A 19967-nucleotide genomic window follows, 5' to 3' on the forward strand; every position below is an offset into this window, starting at 1 on the left:
ATTCTTCTTACATTGTTAGGCTTACCTCCATCAGGATTATTTTATAAATTCAATGATAATGTCTATCTGTCTGACTTAAATATGTTGAAACTTTGTGTGATGATGAAATATGGGAAGTTGCAGGTAACCCAGGTATTTTGCCAAATGTTTATGTATATATAGAGAGATGTGATTTTGTAATTAATGACAGAATGTGGTCCCCAAAGTTTTGTGACTCATAAGCAACAGCATTTAACAAATACCATGCTGTAAACTGCTTCATACCTCTTGACATTTTCTGTGGCTATGAGCAACACTAGAGGGATTTTCCTGTGCCCACGTTAGGTTACAGAAATGTTGCATAAAGGTGAAGTAAATGTTTACATGTGGGTCGTTTGGAGTTCAACCCTGGAGTACTCAGCAGGATTTGTGCATCAGATAGTCTGTGACAATCTGTTTCAGTGCCTTTACATAAACTTGTGGGTAAATGCTGTTCTTAAATGTCCCAAGACTACTGATTTACTTGTTGCACAAAAAATGCTAAAAGAAATATCTAGCATGCAAGTTGCTTTATAAATTGAGGTATCTGCTGTTTCTGCTGTTGCTGTTTTCTGTAGTTACGACAGTTAACAGATTGCACTCTGCAGAACATTTGCACCTTATCTATTCTTTGTTTATTTTGCTCCTATTTCTTGACTGTAAGTTTTAATGTACTGATTTGTGTTCAATGCTTAGAAGGGTTTCAAAAAAAAAAAAAAGGAAGGGGAGGAGCAGGAACACCCTCCCACACTCACAAGCCCCAAAGAAATGTTCTTAATAAATCAGATTGAAGGCAAAAGAGCTGTAAAATCATTAAAATATTCCCAGGGAAGAAAAATATTTCATTTACGTAACCCATCTAAAACATCTGGAAAATTGCTTTGCAGTGTACTGAATAAATTGTGGTATTACTCTCAAACCTTGTAAATTACAAATGGCATCAGTAACTTTTGGCTATTATGAAATATTTATTTGTGACTTCATAATAAAGTTTGCCCATTTCTGCCCATTTACCCTATTTCATGTATCTTATTCCAGTTTTTACTAATATAACTTAAAGGATGTCATGTTGCATTCTCTTGAAGATCAGTAGTCTAGAATTTACATATAATAAACTCAGATAAACCCATTAATGTGTTTCTCCTCTACCCCAGCTCTTACCAAGCAAGGCTTTGAACTCTGTGAAGGAAATGTTTTAGGACCCCAGAAGTTCTTTTCTTCTTACTTTGTCTCTCAGTTTAAATCAATATATATAGTGGGCTTCTCTCGTTATTCATCTCAGCCTGTTTCAACAAAGCTTCCTTCTGCTGAATTTTTCCTGTTAAGATAGTTTTTTGCTCTTTCTGTGTCCTCTTAAAACACTAACCAGTGAAGGAGCTCATTTTAGTCACTAAACTAGCTGTTGGTTTGGGTTTTGGTGGTTTTTTTTTTGGTCATACTTACTCAGATTTTCTTACAGGTATGAAAATGGGTCAGCTTATTATCATGAAGATGATCGCGAAGGTCTCCTAAAAATCTGTCGACTTGTTATTCACACACGCTATGAAGATTATACAGTGGAAGGATTTAATGTGCTATATACTAAGCAGCCCATTATATACATTAGTTCTGCAGCTAGAACAGGCTTGGGCCAAGCTCTCTGCAATCAGGTAAAGTGAATCAGTTGAGGCTTCAGCTGCAAGTAGAACCTGGCTGGCTTCATATTGCCTATTAGAAATTTACATTCAAAAAATATATTCAGACTTTTCCTGCAAGACACTGCTACTTTCTACTGACAGCACTCTTGTAAATCAGTTGGAACTAGTGAGAAATTTCCTTTAAAACTAATTGTCTGCCTGGAACTTACACTTTTAATAGTTCTTCCAAATTTTTCTCACTACTCCTGTGTTGACTGAATACATGTATTGTCAGGCAAGCTGGGCAGTCTCTCTCTGCAGCTTTCCTGTTCCTTCCACACATTTGCTTGTCATTGTCAAATCAGTGTTCCTCATAAGCAGATTCTTCTCAACCTCTTCTCTACTTTGCCTTTCTATGGGCATAATAGATTTTTATACCTTATAAAATTATTTATGTTTCTGAGACTTAGGATGATTTCTATGCCTGTTAAAAGACAGCATGAAAAGAGGTATTTTGAACAAGGAAGCTTGGGCCTCAAAAAAGTTCAGTTCTGATTTTAGGAAGAGCTTAACTTTGGTGATTTTGAGATATTTTTTTTCCCTCATGGTAAAAACAATAGCAATGTGACTGTACAGCAACACATTACAGGGGAGAGGGGAAGAGAATCTTAGGTGAAACCATACTTTGATGCCAATGCAATATCTTTAAGTTAGAAATACAGAAATACTATAAAGTGTGTTGGTATTGCTTTATTAACCGCGCTTTCCAAAGTTATAAAACATTGGCAAAGGAAATGAAGTCCATACTGTGAGTAACCTCAGTAGCTGTAGCGGACTGTATATTTAAATTAAAAACACTTGACTGGGAAAAAGTAGTTTCAGGTTGCATATTTGGTCTATGTTTTGCAGCAACAATACAGTGGGAGGGAGAGAAATTTTCTGAATATTTCCAGTGAAACGACCCACATGCTAACTCCTTGTTTATTTATTTAAAAAGACGGGGTGATTGTTTCTAGATCACTTTGCGCTTTTTGTAAGCCACTGGTCAGGGTGAAAAAGACCCAAATATACTGGATTTTGACTTCTTCCTTTCAACAAATGTTATCATTTTTGAAATGAATACAATTCAGGGAGAAGTGTGGTTCCATTTCAGAAAGTTTTGTTTGGAATAGAAAACAAATTACCCCAAAAAGCAGTGCTTTAACGAAATCCAATTTTTCTTAATTATGGTCAAAAACTGTTTTGCCAAGCATTTATTTGCATGAATGTTTTGAGACCATACGATTGAGACCATATGCAGATTTTCTTGTTGCATACGTAATGTTCAGTGATATTTTTAAACTTAACATACACTAAAATAAGGGTCAAATTCTTGGGACTTCTGTTTTCTCAAGTCTTTGGAGAGGACAAGTAGAGGTACTACTAAGATTAAAAATGTAGACAGCAGAGAAATAAAATTGTTAGCACAGAAGGAACTGGTCTGGGCCAAAATGACTTAGGTAGTAAGTGGTAAAAGTTCATTGCAATAAGTTGGTGTCTTTTGCAGGCAAAATGTTGCATGTAGTTATTGATTGAACCTTTTTAATACAAAAAAAAAATTGCTGCTAATAATTCTAATAATTGGTATTTTTGGAGCCTTTTGCTTCTGAGTACAAACAAAAGATAAGGCACTTCTGTTAACTTGTCCTTATCAGGTGATCACTGAATTTAAGTGATGCTGTTTTAGCTTAGACTTTGAGAAATAGCATATATTGCAGAGCACAAATTGGAACTGAGTAACTGGACAATCAGACATTAATTCAACTTCTGTCAAATAAAAGTATAAACACAAACTGGTTTGTAACTGTAGTTCTCTTAATTTGATGAACTTTCTGTTCAGAGTGACGAGCATGATCAACTAGATTTCAATTGCCTAGTGATCTTCCAGGTTAAAGATTAAAATGTGTAAGAGACCTTCATCCAACCCCCATGTTAATTACGCAGAGTTGTCTGAAATTTACCTCTATAGCAAAGGAAGAACATGAACATAATCATGTGAATTAAGCAGTATGCTCAAAGTAGGCAGATTGCTCTCTACTCAGTAGTAAAGTGACTGAACTTCCAGAGTAATAGGGTCCATGCAAAAAGCATATTTGCTTATAGGCTATATTCATTCAAAGGGTAGGTGCATAGATATCTCAGTAGAAATGCTGTATGCAGTTCATGTACTAACCAAACCTATTGTGTGTTTTTTTTTTCCCCGAGTTTCTCTTGTGCTTTCTTTTCTCTGCTAATAATTTGATTAAAAGTTTTGGCAAGAAACTTAGTTCAAAATGTAGTAGCCAGCTTTTTATTGACACGTTTACTATTTTTTACGTCACTTAATATGTGTATTTCTGTAAACGCTTGAAGTGAGTATTCTGAAGCATGTCTCAGTTGTTCAAATTCCATCATTTTTATTGCAGCTAGGGTTACCCCTCTCTTGCATGTGCCGTGTGCCTTGTAACACCATGTTTGGATCTCAACATCAAATGGTAAGTTTGTCTTCCTTAAGAATTACTTTTTATTTTTATTTTTATTAATAAACTTTCTCCTAACAACATTATTGACATTCACTTAATGTACTTAATTTTTCAGCCTTTAAGTCTGCAATATTATAACTGTAATAATCAGACAAATTTTTCCGGAATGTCAGCACTTTTAATGGCATATAGTAATGTGCTTTTTAGTCCAGGATTTCTAGAATATGTGTAGTAGAAGGTATGTTTATAAAGTCCACTATGTATTTGCATTGTATTTTTCACAAAGGTTTTTTTTTGACCTTTGGCTTATTTTACCTTTTTGAGAAGAAGAAACTGCAAGCCACAAAGACGTTAAGAACATCTTTCAGAACTCTAACATGCTGTTCCCTTTCACTCTTAATGCACTTTTCCAGTTCAACAGAAACAAATCTCTATTGTTTGATACACATATTTATAAATACATATCTTTTTCTTATTGATAACAGGATGTTGCTTTGTTGGACAGATTGATTAAAGATGATGTTGAGTCTGGAAAACTGCCTTTGTTGCTTGTGGCTAATGCTGGTAAGTGCTATGGACAAATAATAAAAAAGGCACACTTATTTCATGAATATATATATAAAATCCAAAATAAAAATATTTTTTCTTAAACAGCTTAGTGTTTGCATGCCAAGAAATGTCGTAACGTATCTTAATGACCAGACAATTGTTTGTCTAGAGGGGTTTTTATTTAATTGATTCAAATGTGAATTGTACTGTTACAGTTCTGCTTATGTTGGTGCATTAATGTAACTAAAGCTTTTTTTAGTGAACACAAATCTCTTGTTGAAAGTCAATTTCATGTTAACGCTTTAGAATTTTTGATGGATGTGCATCAAAAAATTGCGTTTTTCTTTTAGTTAATAGAACAAAACTGTTCGTTAACGAAGTTAAGTTTGAATGAAGGAGGTGGCTTACCTGCTTTGGACTTAAATATATACATCTGAGATGTTAATTTTGGTTTCCATTCTTTTAGCTGAAGTAATACTTTGAAAATATTAAAAACCTTTTCATCTCTTTGAGGCTGCTGAGCCCTTCAGTGCCTAGGACATCTAATTTTCTGAGTATTTTTAACATACATTGGCAAACAAAGCAAGCATCTTTAATTTATCTAGAATACCAATTGTCCATATGTCACAATGAACCAGGTATGAATATTGTGTAGCTGGCTCTTTTTACATATCCTCCTTCCAACTCTTGCTAGTGACTTTTTTGACAACAGTATAAGAGGTCCTCTTTCATAGAGTCCTGGTTTGCATGCGTATCCTTTGTGATGGCTTTTTTTTTTCCCTTTTCAACAAAGGTACACCAGGTGCTGGGCACACAGATAAACTTGGGCGGCTGAAGGAACTTTGTGAGCAGTATAATATGTGGCTCCACGTAGAAGGGTATGGAACTTGAGATTTCTTTCTGTATAAACCATACTCATTAAGAAGTCTGAATAATAGCTTTACGGCTAACCAGCTAGTGGAGGATCGTAGGACGATCTTGATTTTTGCCATGTTAGGCAGTTTGTGTGGCTATAATTCTATCCATCTATGAGACTCAGATTGTTTTACATCTACGGGAATAATTGGAGTGATTATTTCAGCGAGGATACTGGTTACTTTTACTCAGAATGTAATCTTATCTGTCCATGCTTTGAAGAGCTTGGAATACAAAGAAAAGAGGGCTTTATAGGACAATTCAGGAGAGACATTATATGGTGATTATTGAGAATGAGAAAGGAGGATGAAGTGTGACAACTTCAGTGAAGGTTGTCAAGAAGGCTGCCATTAGAGCAGAATGCAATGTAACTGGGAGGAAGATTAAACTAAAAGGAAAATAAATTGGAAGAACTTAGGCAATGTTATTGAAGACTCCAGTGCTCTTAGATTTTTTCTGAACCTGGAGTAGAGACTGTTTCTTTTGATGTTTCATTGTATAGTGTTATATTTGCATGCTATTTATTTCTGATACCAGATTGTTGCTGAATTATGGGTAGGAGTTCAGGGGGATGATTTCCCTTAAGTTTGGTCATGTTTTTAGATTGAAATGGATTTTTAGTTTTGGGCTTACCATCTTGGAATTCCATGTAGCGACATCTACTGCATAGTTCATAAAAAAAAAATGCATGAACAAAAATGACCTCACTTTGCACATCAACATGCAATATTAAACTGGAGATTAAAATGCTCTCTTTTAATACACACTTAATATGTGCTAATATCATTTATTTTTCTAGAGTGAATTTGGCAACTTTGGCTTTGGGTTATGTCTCCTCTTCTGTACTGGTATGTTTTACTATGTCTAGAAATCTTATAATGTGCTTTAGACTTTAAGGTCATGATCTAATCAAAGTACATATGGTTTATGTTCTGCTTATTGTAATAAACTTCAGGCTGCTACAAAATGTGACAGCATGACTCTTACTCTGGGTTCCTGGCTGGGTCTCCCAGCTGTACCTGCAGTGACACTCTACAGACATGAGGATCCTTCTTTGGTATGTTCAGCTTTTCAGTCATTATTATCAAGACATTGAAACTTTAATTGTGATTGTGGTATAGTGTCTTCTTTTCTAATAAGCATCATTATTAAACTTATTAGCTTAATAAGCATCATAAGCATCTAAATTATAATTTGCACAAGACCCCCTATTTAAACTGTGACGCATTCTGTAATCTGGCAAAAATGAAATAATGGAAAAATGTTAATAGAAGATTTTTGTTTGTTTGTTTTCCTCTTTAGTCCTTAGCAGCTGGGCTAACATCAAGTCAGCCTGTAGAGAAACTTCGTGCCCTGCCCCTGTGGCTCTCCTTGCAGTACTTGGGCCATGATGGGATTGTGGAAAGGATAAAGCATGCTTCACAACTAGTAAGCAGCGCTTGGTTGGTTGGTTGGTTGGTTGATCAACGTAGCCTTGGTTATGGCTTCTTTGCTTCTCTGAGTATGGGCTGGAGGCTGTTCTTGAGAATCTTCATCAGGTTTAACAGTCTGAGTCTCTAAGCAGAGAAGAACAGTAATATTAGGGGGAACAATGTTTTCAGACTGTATATTTTATTAGTTTTAATGTGAAATACTTAATTTTTGTTCTTTCTAACTGTAAAATTACATAATCTTTTTTTTCTATCACTGCTATATTGACTGTTTTGCTTGAAAACTGCTAAAAGACTTATTTTTGTACTCTTCTTGGCATTATACTGATTCAAGGAATAGTAAATTATAAAGCTTGACAAAAAGGATTTCAACACATTTCTTCAAATACAGTACCAAGTCTACTATTTTTGAATTAAGAACCTTCAGTAAAAATTAACATCCAATATAATATGTATGTTAGAAAATGCCTTGTTTATATACAAAGCATTTGCATTAAAAGTATAGCACTTTCTCAAAATTCAGAGAAGAGCAAAGGGAAGTGGAAAGCTTCTGTAAAGGTTAATGAAGAAACTATTGGCATGAAAGATCTAAAAGAGTGACAAAATAACATTAGTCATTAAGATTTTTGTGGCATTGAAGAGTGATCTTAGCTTTTATAATAGTCTATTAATAGTCTTTAACCACACAAGAATGTCTTTTCTAATGAAAATAACTTAAAAAGTTATCATAACCAGTTGCTATGGTAGCTTTGGGAAAATTAACTGTTCTGCTACACACTGTGCTTCAGTTAGTCAACAGAGTTGCGTTATCTCTGGAACTTTGTCAACAAATACACTTAAGACTTGATGAAAAACACTTTGTACTCAGTGTTTTACTAGTAATTAAAAAATAATTTGTTTTGTATTACATTTATAAACAAGAACTAAATGGATCTCCAGCACCTCATAGGGGTTTGTTAACAAATGGAGGTTATGGTGTGACTGTTTAATATTTGTCAGAATAAGTTTCAGCTTCTAAAACTGTTTTTGTCCTGTTTTTGTTTCCTTTCTGCTGTGGTCTTCTAGAGTCAAAGGTTGCTGGAAAACTTGAAAAACCTGGATTTCATTAAAACTTCGGTACGGTCTGCATTTAATACTTTGGTTGTATAGCTTAGTCTTTACCTATTTGATAAGACTAATTTTGACTCAAAGGAAATTATCTAAAAATATTTAAAACACAGTAATTATTTTAAATATGTTTGGTATCCTTTTTAGTTAAGTTCAGGTGTTCGGTGAAATTGTGTGGCTTGGTTGTGTATGGCCTCTAGATTGTACTTGTTCCATTGCTGTGAACTCTTGCATTCATTGGAGCTGACAATAACATCCAGAAATTGTCTCCAGAGCTTAACTTAATTCCCGTTTAAAAGGTCCATTTGTTCAGTAATACATTTACATAACTGATAATACATTTATGATAGCAGTTTCCAAAAGCTTCTCAAATACATTCTGCCTGCATCTTGCCCATGAGATGGTGCTGTGAACCCTATGAAATTCTATGCAAAAATTATCCCAGTTTGAGGGTTTTACTCCAGAATTTGTTTCAGAAATTGTACCTGGTGTGTTCATTTAAAGTTCGATTTCAGTGAAATGTCCTGTTCAACAGTTTTTTTAGTGTCATTCTGAAAGATAACTTTTTAAAATAGTTTTTCCAAGAGCTTTGGGAGTTGGAGTTACTGTAGCACTTGCCCCTTCTACCTAAATAAACCTTGCATTTTTAGGATTCTTAGGACTCGGATTGCCTCCAGAGGTTGCCCAGTCCATTTTTCCTATCTCCAAGGCAGAATCAATTATTATTATTCCTGCTGGAACTTTCTTGACATCTCCCAGTGATTCTTGGCAGATTTTGAAGAATGTTTTCTTTAATCATTAATGCCTGAAAATACGTAAAGCTAAATTGACTTCTGTCAGTACAATCTATTTGCTAGTGAATGTGCTTAGGTTTCGTGTTTTATGGTGCTCAAAGTTCAGTTATGCATACATTAAATCAATACAGTTCTGCTTTAACTGAATAGTGATTTATTTTCCACTGTTTACAGATATGCTTACTCAGACTCCTACAGAGTTAACATCTAATACTGAGACAGTGTGAACATTGTTACTGTCATCAAAACGAAATGATCTGCTTTACTCAGCAGTCTAAAGAATTTTGTATAGTGTTAAATCTTTAAAAAGTTTGCAAATATATTTATAAAATTATTTCAATTTTTATTAAGGTTGAAGATGAACTGAGTTCACCAGTGGTGGTTTTCAAGTTCTACCAGAAGTATTTAAATAGAGGTATGTGATTTATTTAGAAACAAATGAGCAAACCACAACAAACCAACCTTCTCTATCTTCCTTTAAAAAACAAACAAACAAGAAAAAAACACTGCAAATGCTAAAATTAATTTGATTTAAGTAAATTATTATTAGGTACATTTTACGTGGTGCACTTCTCTTGTGTAACATGCCTTTGAAAAGGTTGTGAATACTGGTTGTAATCTAGTGATAGAATTCATACACGTGATAGCTTTTTTTAGATAGACTGCAGTGTTCTAAATGTGCACAGCAAGTCATTTCTCCTGTCTTGACTGGAGGAACTTTGCATATGATTTTGATCATGAGAGCAGATGATGATAATCCCCCATAAGCTGCAGACTGCGTTTGAAGGTACTGTTGAGGGAAAATCTTCCATTGTTTTTGTTCAGACTTTGTTTCTTTCAAACATTTAGTGGTTAGTTGCCAGAACAATGTTTCTCTGTTTTACTGCTGTTTTCTGTTGCAGTAGTTTTAGAAATAGCAGAGCACGTGATGACCAGCTCTGCAAATCATGTCAATGGGTATGGTAGCCACACCAAACGTGGCTCAGGGCAGAACATCCCTACGTGGATGTCCTCTCACAGGAAGAGGAATTTTGTCCTTTTGATTACAACAGAGGATGTTGTTTATGCTGCTTGAATGCACACATTCTGAATGTGGGGACCATGTCCAGCTGGGTGAGGCAAATGACTGATAGAAAACTGTAGTTTTGTTGAGTGTTGATTTTAATTCTCTGTGGATTTTTTTGTGTTTTGCATGGGGGAAGGTTCTTAATCTAACTAGTGGTCACACTTATGAAGTAAACCTCTTCGTCTTGGTCCAGTGAAAAGACTTGTTGGATAGCTTTATCCATTGATGCATTTGTCTGAACAGCTTTACTAGGGAGAAGTCACCCACCTGAATTCTAAGGATGTAAAATCTTTGGCCCACTTCTGCATATTTTGTGCATATAATGGGCTTTTAAGTCCTTAGTATTATTTGCGTATAGTAAAAATTAATCATTCAATCTCAATTTAAAAATGTTGCCAAATGCATCAAATTAAATATTGCAGCCTGCTGTGACAGGATTCTGTTTCGCAAAAGCCCTGTTTTTATTATGGGGGGACTTGAACCTCAGAAATGTGAGAAGTATTTTATGGATTGTTTTTAAAGCTAGTACATTCAACTCTTTGACTCCTAATATTTTTCATGTTCAGCATACCTTAAAAAATTCCTTGTTAGTCTGCTTGACATAGTGTAGATGTGTCACATTACCTAAGAAATGTACTTATCTTTTATCTGAACTTTAGGCTGCCTTTTGTTTAATTAAGTAAATACAAATCTCTTTCTGTGATTCTTGTATCTTTGGATTCAGATCAAACCTCACACGCTGCACAGGCCTCAACTATTCCGCACCCCATAATAAGCAGTGAAGGACACATTTATGACACTTTCAATCAGTGGGTAAGAATGGATATTTTCCTCTTTAGGAGAAAAAGAAATGAGAGTTGAGTGCTTCCAGGGGTTCCTCTGTATAAAAGATTTATTAGACAAGCTTGGTAATATCTTCTGATCTGGTATCCTTTGCAAAATCTACTGGGAATTTGGGATTACAAAGGTGAACTTGATCGGAAGCACAGTTGATTTCTCACTCTTGATTATTTTGCTTGTAATTGTTACTAACATTATTACTGCATCTTAAAACATTTGGTAGTTTTTTTTTTTCCCCTTGGGCTTGTGGGAATATGCAAAAACTTTCAGAACTCTTCTTAATTGGCTATATACTTCATTGATGATGTTTGTTTAATCACGAGAAGACAGACTTTCTTTTCCAGCTCTTAACAGAATTCTGGAAACTTGTGCTCACGGAGAGCTGAGCACATCTCTCTTTTGGATTAATTGCATGGTAATCATAGCATACTTCACAATTTTGTAGAAACTTCAGACTTACAATACTTGCAGCTTATTCTGAATTTTCATGATTTAAGTATGTGTCCAACTTTTGTCTTATCACCATCAAGCTAAAGTACTGTGTTACCAGAGGCGATTTTGAGAAATACGGGGAACTGTGCTGAGCAAGTGGTTCTCCTTAGCTGTGGGAGGAGTCTGACCTGAGCTGGTGGCTGCAGGGCCAACCTCTGTGCATTTCTTTAACTGGGCCTTGTCTCTTCAGCTAGGAGAGCAGTTGGCGCAGCTGGTTCCTGCCAGTGGGGTTGATGTGGTAGAACTGGAAGATGAGGGCACATGTGTGCGTTTCAGCCCGTTAATGACTTCTGCAGGTAACATTCACTTTACTCAGCCACTTGTAAAATTGGAATTTGCCATAAAATTGTACATCAGTCTCCTGGTGTAAAAGCAGATATACTCAAGGAAGTCTTTACTATGGTGAGGATTTTTTTTCCCAATAAATCTATATTGACTTTATCATTCCTTTGTGCCTTGGTAGCAGGTACATTAGAGGTAGCTCAGTTATTGTATGTGACATTACCTCGTTACATCTGCAGAGATAGATGTTTATTTGATTATTTTTTAAAATTCATTAGCAACAGGAGAAGCTCTTGGCTTCTGAGAGTTATAAAAGAAATATGAAGGATTAACCAGAAGAATTATTTACTAAACCCCAAGGTTTTTCTGTAATTACTGTTGTATGAGGAAAAAAAATCTGCATTTTGGAAAACGTTGTAAATTTGATGTTTAAGCTAGCACCATATGCATGCTTTGTTTAGACCCAGCAGATGCATAGAGCAACTTTCAGAGGCTCAGGCGATGAATTGTGGCTCCTTTTAGCTTGTGTGGGTTGAGCAGTTTAGGCTAGCAAAGCACGTGATGCTGATGTGAGAGGATCCTAGTGTACATGGGAAGGTACACTGCAGAATAAAATTACTTGGTGATGCTGTGATTTTGATTTTTTTAAACAGTATAGAAGCAAATTCATTGTCTTTTTGGCTATGGGAAGAGAGTTCTGATGCTAGCTACAGATGCAATGAAAAGGGTATTGTCCGTATTAGTTTGTAAACTCACCTTTTTTCACTGCAAATGAAGAAAAAGGCTGGTATGTAGATCAAGATACATTGATGCTATCTTGAATTATATTTACAATTAACTTACAAAGTGGTTTCTCTACAGATTACTTGTTTAATTCAGACATCTGTGCGTATGTCCATTCACTTTCTTTGTATGCTAATACATCAGCTCTTTAGTTTTAGGGACAGAAATACAAGATGTTGATCAGTTGGTAGACTGCTTAAAGATGAAGATACCAGTATTGACAAGTACACTGCAACTGAGAGAGGAGTTTGAGCAAGAAGTGAGAAGAACAGTAGGCCTTTTGTATATTGAAGACCTCAGCTGGCCAGGATTAGGTGTTGTAAGGTACATTTTTCAGTATTTTCTTCTTTATGTTTGGATAGACAGTACAGTAGCACAAATGAATACAGGGTCTCTTTATTAGCAATTTGGATGTGTTGCTTGCTGATTAGTCTCTGTCTTTGTCCTCACTTGACATTTGAGTGTTTTTGTTTTAAATAAAACAACAATTTTTTTATTATTTAGAAAAGCTGAATTGCTGTTTAAGCAAAATTAGAGCAGTGGTCTAATATCGGAGGCAATATGCTGGTCTGTTAAACAGAAATGTAACATGCAATGTTGCTTTATTTAACTAAGCATAGCATACGTTTTTGTCTAGGATGAGATTCACTTATATACTGAATAAAACCCTTTAAATGTGTATTCTGATCATCTGATGCAGTCTACTGGGTACGATTCTGTACAATCAAAGCAGTTAAAGTATGATCAGTTTATTACCTAGAAATCTGTTGTGTTCAGTTAAGTTTGCACTGGCCAGCCTTCACCTCATGCCCAACCAAAAAGCTGATTACAAATGCCATTAAACTGGTTGGTTTAGAATGTTGCTTTAAGCTTTTGGTTTGTAAAATATAGAAATTTGTAGAAACATGCTAGATGTGCAGATCTGTGTTTTGTTGTTTTTAAATGTACTGTAAAGTGAACTGACTCTTCTGACTTGGTTTGAAGGTACAGCTATCACAGTGATGGGAAGAATGATGACAAACAAGAAAAAGAATTAGAAAAAATTAACACAGAACTTCTGAAAAAATTAAATGAACTGGAGTCGGATCTCACTTTTTCTTTGGGTAACTACACTATTTAAAAAAAAAAACTTACATTCAAGCTACCAGTCACTTTACTGGTTGTGCTATAACCTTTCAAGAGGTCAGTCATACGTAGGTTATTATAATGGAAAATTACACTGCTGTGTATGTAGTTCCTTTAGAAACAACATCTGTAACTCTGTGTCCTCCTCATCCCTTATTTGAGTTGGTAAATGTTCAGCAGGGTGAGCTGCTTGCACTGTTTGCAGAAATACTTGTGAAAACTGACCTATGAGCACCCAGACCTGAAAGGGTTTTCTTGTCCGAGGGAATGAAAGCCACAAGTTTCCCTTTGTAAACTGAGCCTTCTCGGGAAGTTTGGTATCTAGTGAAAAGCAGGTCTCATTAAAAAACTACTGACCAATTCACTGCTTTCTCTGGCTAGATTAAAGCTTCAGATGACTTTTGTGATAATTAGCAGCACTTCCAAGAATATACGGTGCCACATTACAGATGTAATAATACTAATTTGTTTACTTGAATCTCAGATCTTTTCTAAGTCTGCCTTCAAAGATTAAGTACCCTGGAATTGTGGAACCAAGCAATTGGTAGATGGCAAAAAGTAACAAGTTTGAAGCATATTCAACACTGATATTTATCATGTGATCCCTTGGCTGTATGAAATATCCAGTGTTCATCTTGTTTAGATGTTGTTTTCTGTTGTTTTTGAGAACCCACATACCTGAGTTTTTGTAGTCTGCGTAGTTTATACCTATGCAGATATTGTACTTAATTACTGAAGTGTGCGTGTTTGTCTTTGTGTGCGTGTATTAGAATTTCCAGATTAATAAGCAAGGGCATGGCATGTATTCTGAGAATACATTTTTTATATTTCACAAACACTCGATTCTCCCTATGTTCACAGGCCCAGAATTTGGAGGACAGAAGAACTGTGTTTATATTGGCATGGTAACTGAGGATCTGGATGTGTCGGAGTTAGTTGAAACTATTGCAGCAACAGGCAGAGAAATCGAAGAAAATTCAAGAGTATGTGTTAATAAGTTAATAAATATAAAAAGTCTCAGATAACTGCCCTAAAATGTGTGGAAAAATCAGTGGCATAATAACTTAAGTTACAAATTATCTATTAAATTACTAATGCTAATGTAAGTCCTTTTTGTAAAAGCATTTATATGACTAGAGTTCTCCCTTCCAGTTAGGATCAAGCATAGCAGTATTCCTAAATGACCTTCATCACGAATGTCTGTCCTTTCACTCCTAAAGCACTGGGCATTTAATTTCCTCAACATAAAAAAAAAAAACAAAACAAATGTGAACAAAAACCAAAACCAAGAAACAAAAAAACCCACAGAACTTAAGACATCCCACAGGCCTATTTCTGCCCATGGGAATGTTGATTTTGGCAATTAATTTTTTTCTGGTAGTATTTTCTGGAGCCTCTTTACCCATTTTTGACATGCTGTGCTGTTTTGAAGGTGAGGTTATAGAAGATCAATTGGCTGTAGTGTTCCTTCATTTTTTGATCTTTTGCAGCTGAGAGATTAGGAACTGAATTTTGGTATATGTGTTACTCTTATCCTGAAGCTTCTAGGGGAGAACAGAGTAGTGGAGGACTCTGAAAGATGCAGTCCCTGGAACCAACTACAAAAAATGTGGAACTGAAACAATCTTAAAACATTTGATTCAAAATTGATGTTCAAGCCCCTTCTGTAGTCAATTCACCTCCTCCATGTAGCCAGTACATTGGGTTATTTAGCTTGCTGTGGTGACCAATTTCTGTCTTGCCTCTCCCCTAGAGAAAAGGAGCAGATCCCACTTTTCCCTTTGTTTTTATTAACTGACAGTAACCTAAATTGTTGGCCTTCTGGAGGAAGTAGCTGTCACCAAAGGCTCGCGCAATGTTAAAATTAAATTAATTGCCCATTAAATTGTGCAAATTGGCATTTTTCTTGCACGCAACAAAACTGTGGCTTTGGTTTTTGATCTTTTGTTTTTTTTTATCCTCCCAGAAAGCTGCTTGTGCTTTGCAACATAAAATGTCACTGATGCTGGCATAGACTGCCACAGGGGTCATAGTGGCAGTCGTACACTAAATTTGCAAGCCTTAGTTGAGCCTTATCTGGGCTGCCACATACCTGTGGCTTTAGGCTTGCTGTGAGTCTGACTTAGTTCTGGGCACTTCTGGAAACCAAACCACACTTTATAAGCTTAAAAATTCTCTGTTGGATTCAGCTTCTGAGGAACACTTCTGTGCTAAGCAGACATTTGATGAATTTGGGTCACAAGTTGATCTCGAAGCAAAAGAGAAGTAATGTACCATTCCTGCTTAAAATGATGTTCTGTCCTCTGTGCATATATATATTTTAAATCCTGTACATTCTTTAATTTACAGTAGCAATGAAATAGGGCTTGTCAAATGCAAATTTAAATTAGAAAAAGATATCTGACTACTCAATTTACATTCTCAAAGCCTGAATTAAAAAATACAATTTCAAGTCTAAATACTGTATATAATAATATAATTTCACTTTTTATTAGCTGTTGGAAAACATGACTGAAGTCGTTAGAAAAGGGATACAGGAAGCACAACTTCAGCTTCAGAAAGCAAATGAAGAACGACTTCTGGAAGAGGTAAGACTATAAAAAAAAAATAGCTATCTAGGTAACTTGTAATAACTCGTCACAACACAGGTAGTGTGCTCACCAGCCAGTGTTTGATTGTGTCTTTCACAGGGGCTGCTACGGCAAATACCTGTAGTAGGCTCTGTGCTGAACTGGTTTTCTCCATTCCAAGCTTCACCAAAGGGAAGAACATTTAATTTAACAGCAGGTAGGACTCAGTGCATATGCAGCCATGTTAAGCTGTGTTCTAGATGTTTCCAGTTTTATACTGAAACTGCAACACACTTTCTTGTGCTGATTTGATTGCGAATGACATAATCCACCCTCAAGATGTAAAGGAACATGCACTTCACTTCTGTAATGCTCAGTAAGAAAATCTCCTAACCTCTTGTTTAGTTTGCATTTTATTCTTGCATATTGAGTCATTCTAAAAAAAAGCTGTATTGGATATTGGCATTTGTTAATGCAGGAATAATTGTTGGCCGCACACATTGCAAAAGTTTGTATCCTTGGAGTTTATTTGGAATGTCAAAATATGTAAGGTAGTGGGGTAGGGAGCTCTTGGGTGTTAGAGTATTGCTCCCATGTATGTTCTGTGATACCTGAACTTCATTTCTGTCTGAAATTCTGGTTTCAGATGTCATGGAGCTGTGTCGCAGTGATGAAGTACTAGTTTCCAGGCAATGGTGTAATGTCTGAGAAAAGGGACAGGCTAAAACTAGCTGAGGACAAGCATGAACACGGCTTTGCAGGAGACAGTAATGAATGGAATATTACAGAATATAGGGCTATTATTTTACTCATCTATCTGTAATTCATGACTGGTGATGTGAAAAGAACTATCCATAGCTTGTGCATCATTCTTGGTGATGTACTAGCATAATACTCTCAAAAATTATAAACTTTCACTGTAAAAAGTGCAGCAGAGTCTTAAGAATATTTCTGAACTCAGCGAAGTGTCAGTTGGAGCTAGAAAAACAGCCCAGCTGTGTGTGTTTGTAATTAGCTGGGAAGGCTTTCTGCTCATTCTCAGCACACTGACGAGAAGGGTCTTACAGCAAGGAACTACAAGGTTCCTTGGGAATGCTTATTCCATTCACAGCTAGATGTCCTTCCAGAGTGCAGTGCTCAATAGCTTGCACCTGGGGATGTGTCAAGCCCAGTGGGAAAGGGTAAGTGGAATATTGGAGATAGCAGTATTGGGAAGCAGGAGTGAGGGGAAACTTCATTCATCTTCGTAAGACTCGGCTTGCCTGTTGCCAGGTGCTCAGAAACCAACTACACGTGAGAGGCAGTTTCAGGCCAACCTAGGCCATGCAGTTTTAGAAACGTGTTACAGATGGATTGTTCGTATTTTATAAATACAGCTGAAAAGAAAAGTTGTCTATATTCAACTTCCTACTTGCCACTTTTTTTTAACCTGCAGGTTCTCTAGAATCCACAGAATCTACGTATGTATCAAAAGCCCAAGGAACAGGTACTACTCCACCACCAACTCCTACTTCCAGCCTTACAAAGCAAAGACTTCCTGGTAAGTTTTTACTCACTAGTTTTATTTCTAAAACTTGCTAAAGTATCCTGGCCTCAGCACGCATCTGAGTAAATGCACCTGTAACTGGAAGCAAGTATTTATGTGGTTAGTGTACAGGTTAGCACCCAAATAAAATCTGTTTCTTTGCAGTTGTCAGATTAAGATACTTTCTTTGAATCTTAACCTTGTGCATACCGCATCTTGCATTTGATGCCTTCATTGGTACTGTATTCTTCCAACACTTTACAGGTCAAAAAATTTTTAAAAGGTCTCTAAGAAATTCCGATGCCTTTAGTGAGACCAGTTCAGTCAGCCACTGTGAGGACCTGGAGAAGACGGATCAGAGACCCCCGCCTCTATCCCCTGGCCAAGAGCAAAGGTCACCAGAGACAGAAAAACCAGAGCAGCAGCAGCAGGAGGGGGCACAGACACCAAATAAAGGCACTGAGGACATTCCAAGGGACTGCACAAAGGTAGAGGAACAAGAAAGTCAAAGATAAAATCTGTACTGTGGATTTAAGACTTTGCAGATGAATCACATGCCCTGGGAGGCAGGGCATTGGTGATGCATTTAAAATGTGAACAGTGCCACACACTAGTACAGTAATAACTACTGTATCTGATTAACTGGGATTTTGCACAAATATAAATTCCCCCCATGGGACAGAGATTTGTCTTACTGTACACTTACTACAGTTGCTTTAATCCTGTACATGTCAGTGTCACCAAAGTAGTAGTGAGATTTATTAACTGCTCGTAAATATTTGTAAAAAATAAAAATTGGCAGTTACAGTACCTGTAAGATTTTAAGCATGATAGTAGTTGCTAACTGGTCAGCCATGCACAAGAGTAAGAATACATTTGCACCGAATAATTGTAAATTGACCTTATTTTATGTGAATATATTTAAGAAACTGCCAATTTTTCACCTTTTTTATATTTAAAATTCAGTTTAGCCTTTCCTGCAGACCATCCTAGTCATACTAGCTCTATTTTGCCTTTTTTTAACCCTTACAAAGAGCATTGCCAAGCAGTTGTGGTGCAGTGAGTGTTAGGGATGGATGCCTGTGTGTCTAGGAGTCACTGAACTTTGCCATCAGCAGTTTTTCCCCACTGTTGTATGACTTGACCCTGAGTACAGTGGGACTTTGAGAAAGAAATTGTCTCTGCATGCCTAAATGGCTTCTTGCTTCTACCACTGAAAAGGATGACCAACCCATTGTTATTTTCCTTTGCACGCCAGTTATAAACTAAATACTATTGAATACATCTATGTAGTGTAACTGGAATTCTTTTCGGTTGTGTACTTTTTAAAGCTAGTTATAGTAAAGCTTGAAAAAAAAAACAACTTTGTGCTGGTTTCAACACTTACTTTTGAACAGTAACTTGCCTATAGTAGAAATTGTACAGAGTCAGTGAAATTACATAGTTTATTTACACTACAGCACAAGTTCCTAGTCTCCAGGACTATTTAATGCACAAGTTATGCTTTGGATACATCAAAAGCTAAGGTGTAGAAGTCTTTGTCCCCCAAAACTATTGTAGTTACTTCACTGCAAATTTTCAGCCCCTTGTGGAAAGGAGATCTTTGGAGAAGGTTGCTTTCCCCAAGGGAATCCCATCCCATCCCTACAGAGCTGGATACCAGTACTGTAGTTTGCTTTGTTTTTTCCAAAAGATGTTAATTAACACTAACGCAATGGCTGTAGTGGTAGCAGAATTAACTTGGATAATCTGAAAAAATTGGTTTGTTTTTTTTTTTTGAATCATACTGTCACCTGATTTGACTTTCACCATCTAGATCCTGTGGGGCTGGGATGCCACAAACAAGGTTAATTTCACTACTGGGGTAATTTGTGTAAATCAGAGTGCAATTTTTCTAAAGTGCAAAAACAATTAAGTTGACTAGTCTTCCGTATTGGTTTCTTTGGTGCAATGAAGTATGTTAATAAGAGTAATTTGTTGGGGATCAAGGTATCACCACAATGATTAATTTTTAATGTTTTTATATTTGGAATTGTTAAATCAGTTTTGTTGGAATGAGCTTCATTCTTTAGATACTATCTGAATGTTTCAATAAAGATTCTTCAAATTATTAGTCTTGACTTATGGGAACTTCCTTCAAAAATATCTCTTAAAGTCAACTTAAGCTTAAGTGTAGACAATTTTCTTCCACTTTTTTTTTCCGAATATCACTTTCTAAAGTACAAATTCATGCAATAAAGGCTTTTTACCCTGCTACCTCTCTCTATCAACACTGAGCAAATTACTCTGCTAAAGGAATAAACCAGAAACAAAACCCAATCATTACTTCAAAGTAACAGTGATTTCCACTTACG

At 36.1% G+C, this 19967-nt stretch overlaps 1 protein-coding gene across 4 annotated transcripts in view; it reads left to right on the top strand.

The window, feature by feature from the left end:
- The window catches only part of PDXDC1 (pyridoxal dependent decarboxylase domain containing 1), a 75789-nt gene extending 56063 nt beyond the window's left edge, over positions 1-19726 (top strand). For all 4 annotated transcript variants that reach the window (XM_013176919.3, XM_048067092.2, XM_048067084.2 and 1 more), the window contains 18 exons: positions 1478-1667; positions 4079-4147; positions 4621-4699; positions 5478-5562; positions 6399-6447; positions 6555-6656; positions 6902-7027; positions 8095-8145; positions 9282-9345; positions 10721-10809; positions 11519-11624; positions 12546-12717; positions 13378-13496; positions 14380-14501; positions 16014-16106; positions 16209-16305; positions 17524-17628; positions 17878-19726. In XM_013176919.3, coding sequence (XP_013032373.3) covers positions 1478-1667; positions 4079-4147; positions 4621-4699; positions 5478-5562; positions 6399-6447; positions 6555-6656; positions 6902-7027; positions 8095-8145; positions 9282-9345; positions 10721-10809; positions 11519-11624; positions 12546-12717; positions 13378-13496; positions 14380-14501; positions 16014-16106; positions 16209-16305; positions 17524-17628; positions 17878-18128 — 1969 coding nt within the window. In that variant the 3' untranslated portion in view covers positions 18129-19726. The remainder of the gene's footprint in view (positions 1-1477; positions 1668-4078; positions 4148-4620; positions 4700-5477; positions 5563-6398; positions 6448-6554; positions 6657-6901; positions 7028-8094; positions 8146-9281; positions 9346-10720; positions 10810-11518; positions 11625-12545; positions 12718-13377; positions 13497-14379; positions 14502-16013; positions 16107-16208; positions 16306-17523; positions 17629-17877) is intronic.
- Positions 19727-19967: the final 241 nt, after the last annotated feature.

Source organism: Anser cygnoides, chromosome 15 (assembly GCF_040182565.1).
Source record: "Anser cygnoides isolate HZ-2024a breed goose chromosome 15, Taihu_goose_T2T_genome, whole genome shotgun sequence".
Lineage (NCBI taxonomy): Eukaryota > Metazoa > Chordata > Aves > Anseriformes > Anatidae > Anser > Anser cygnoides.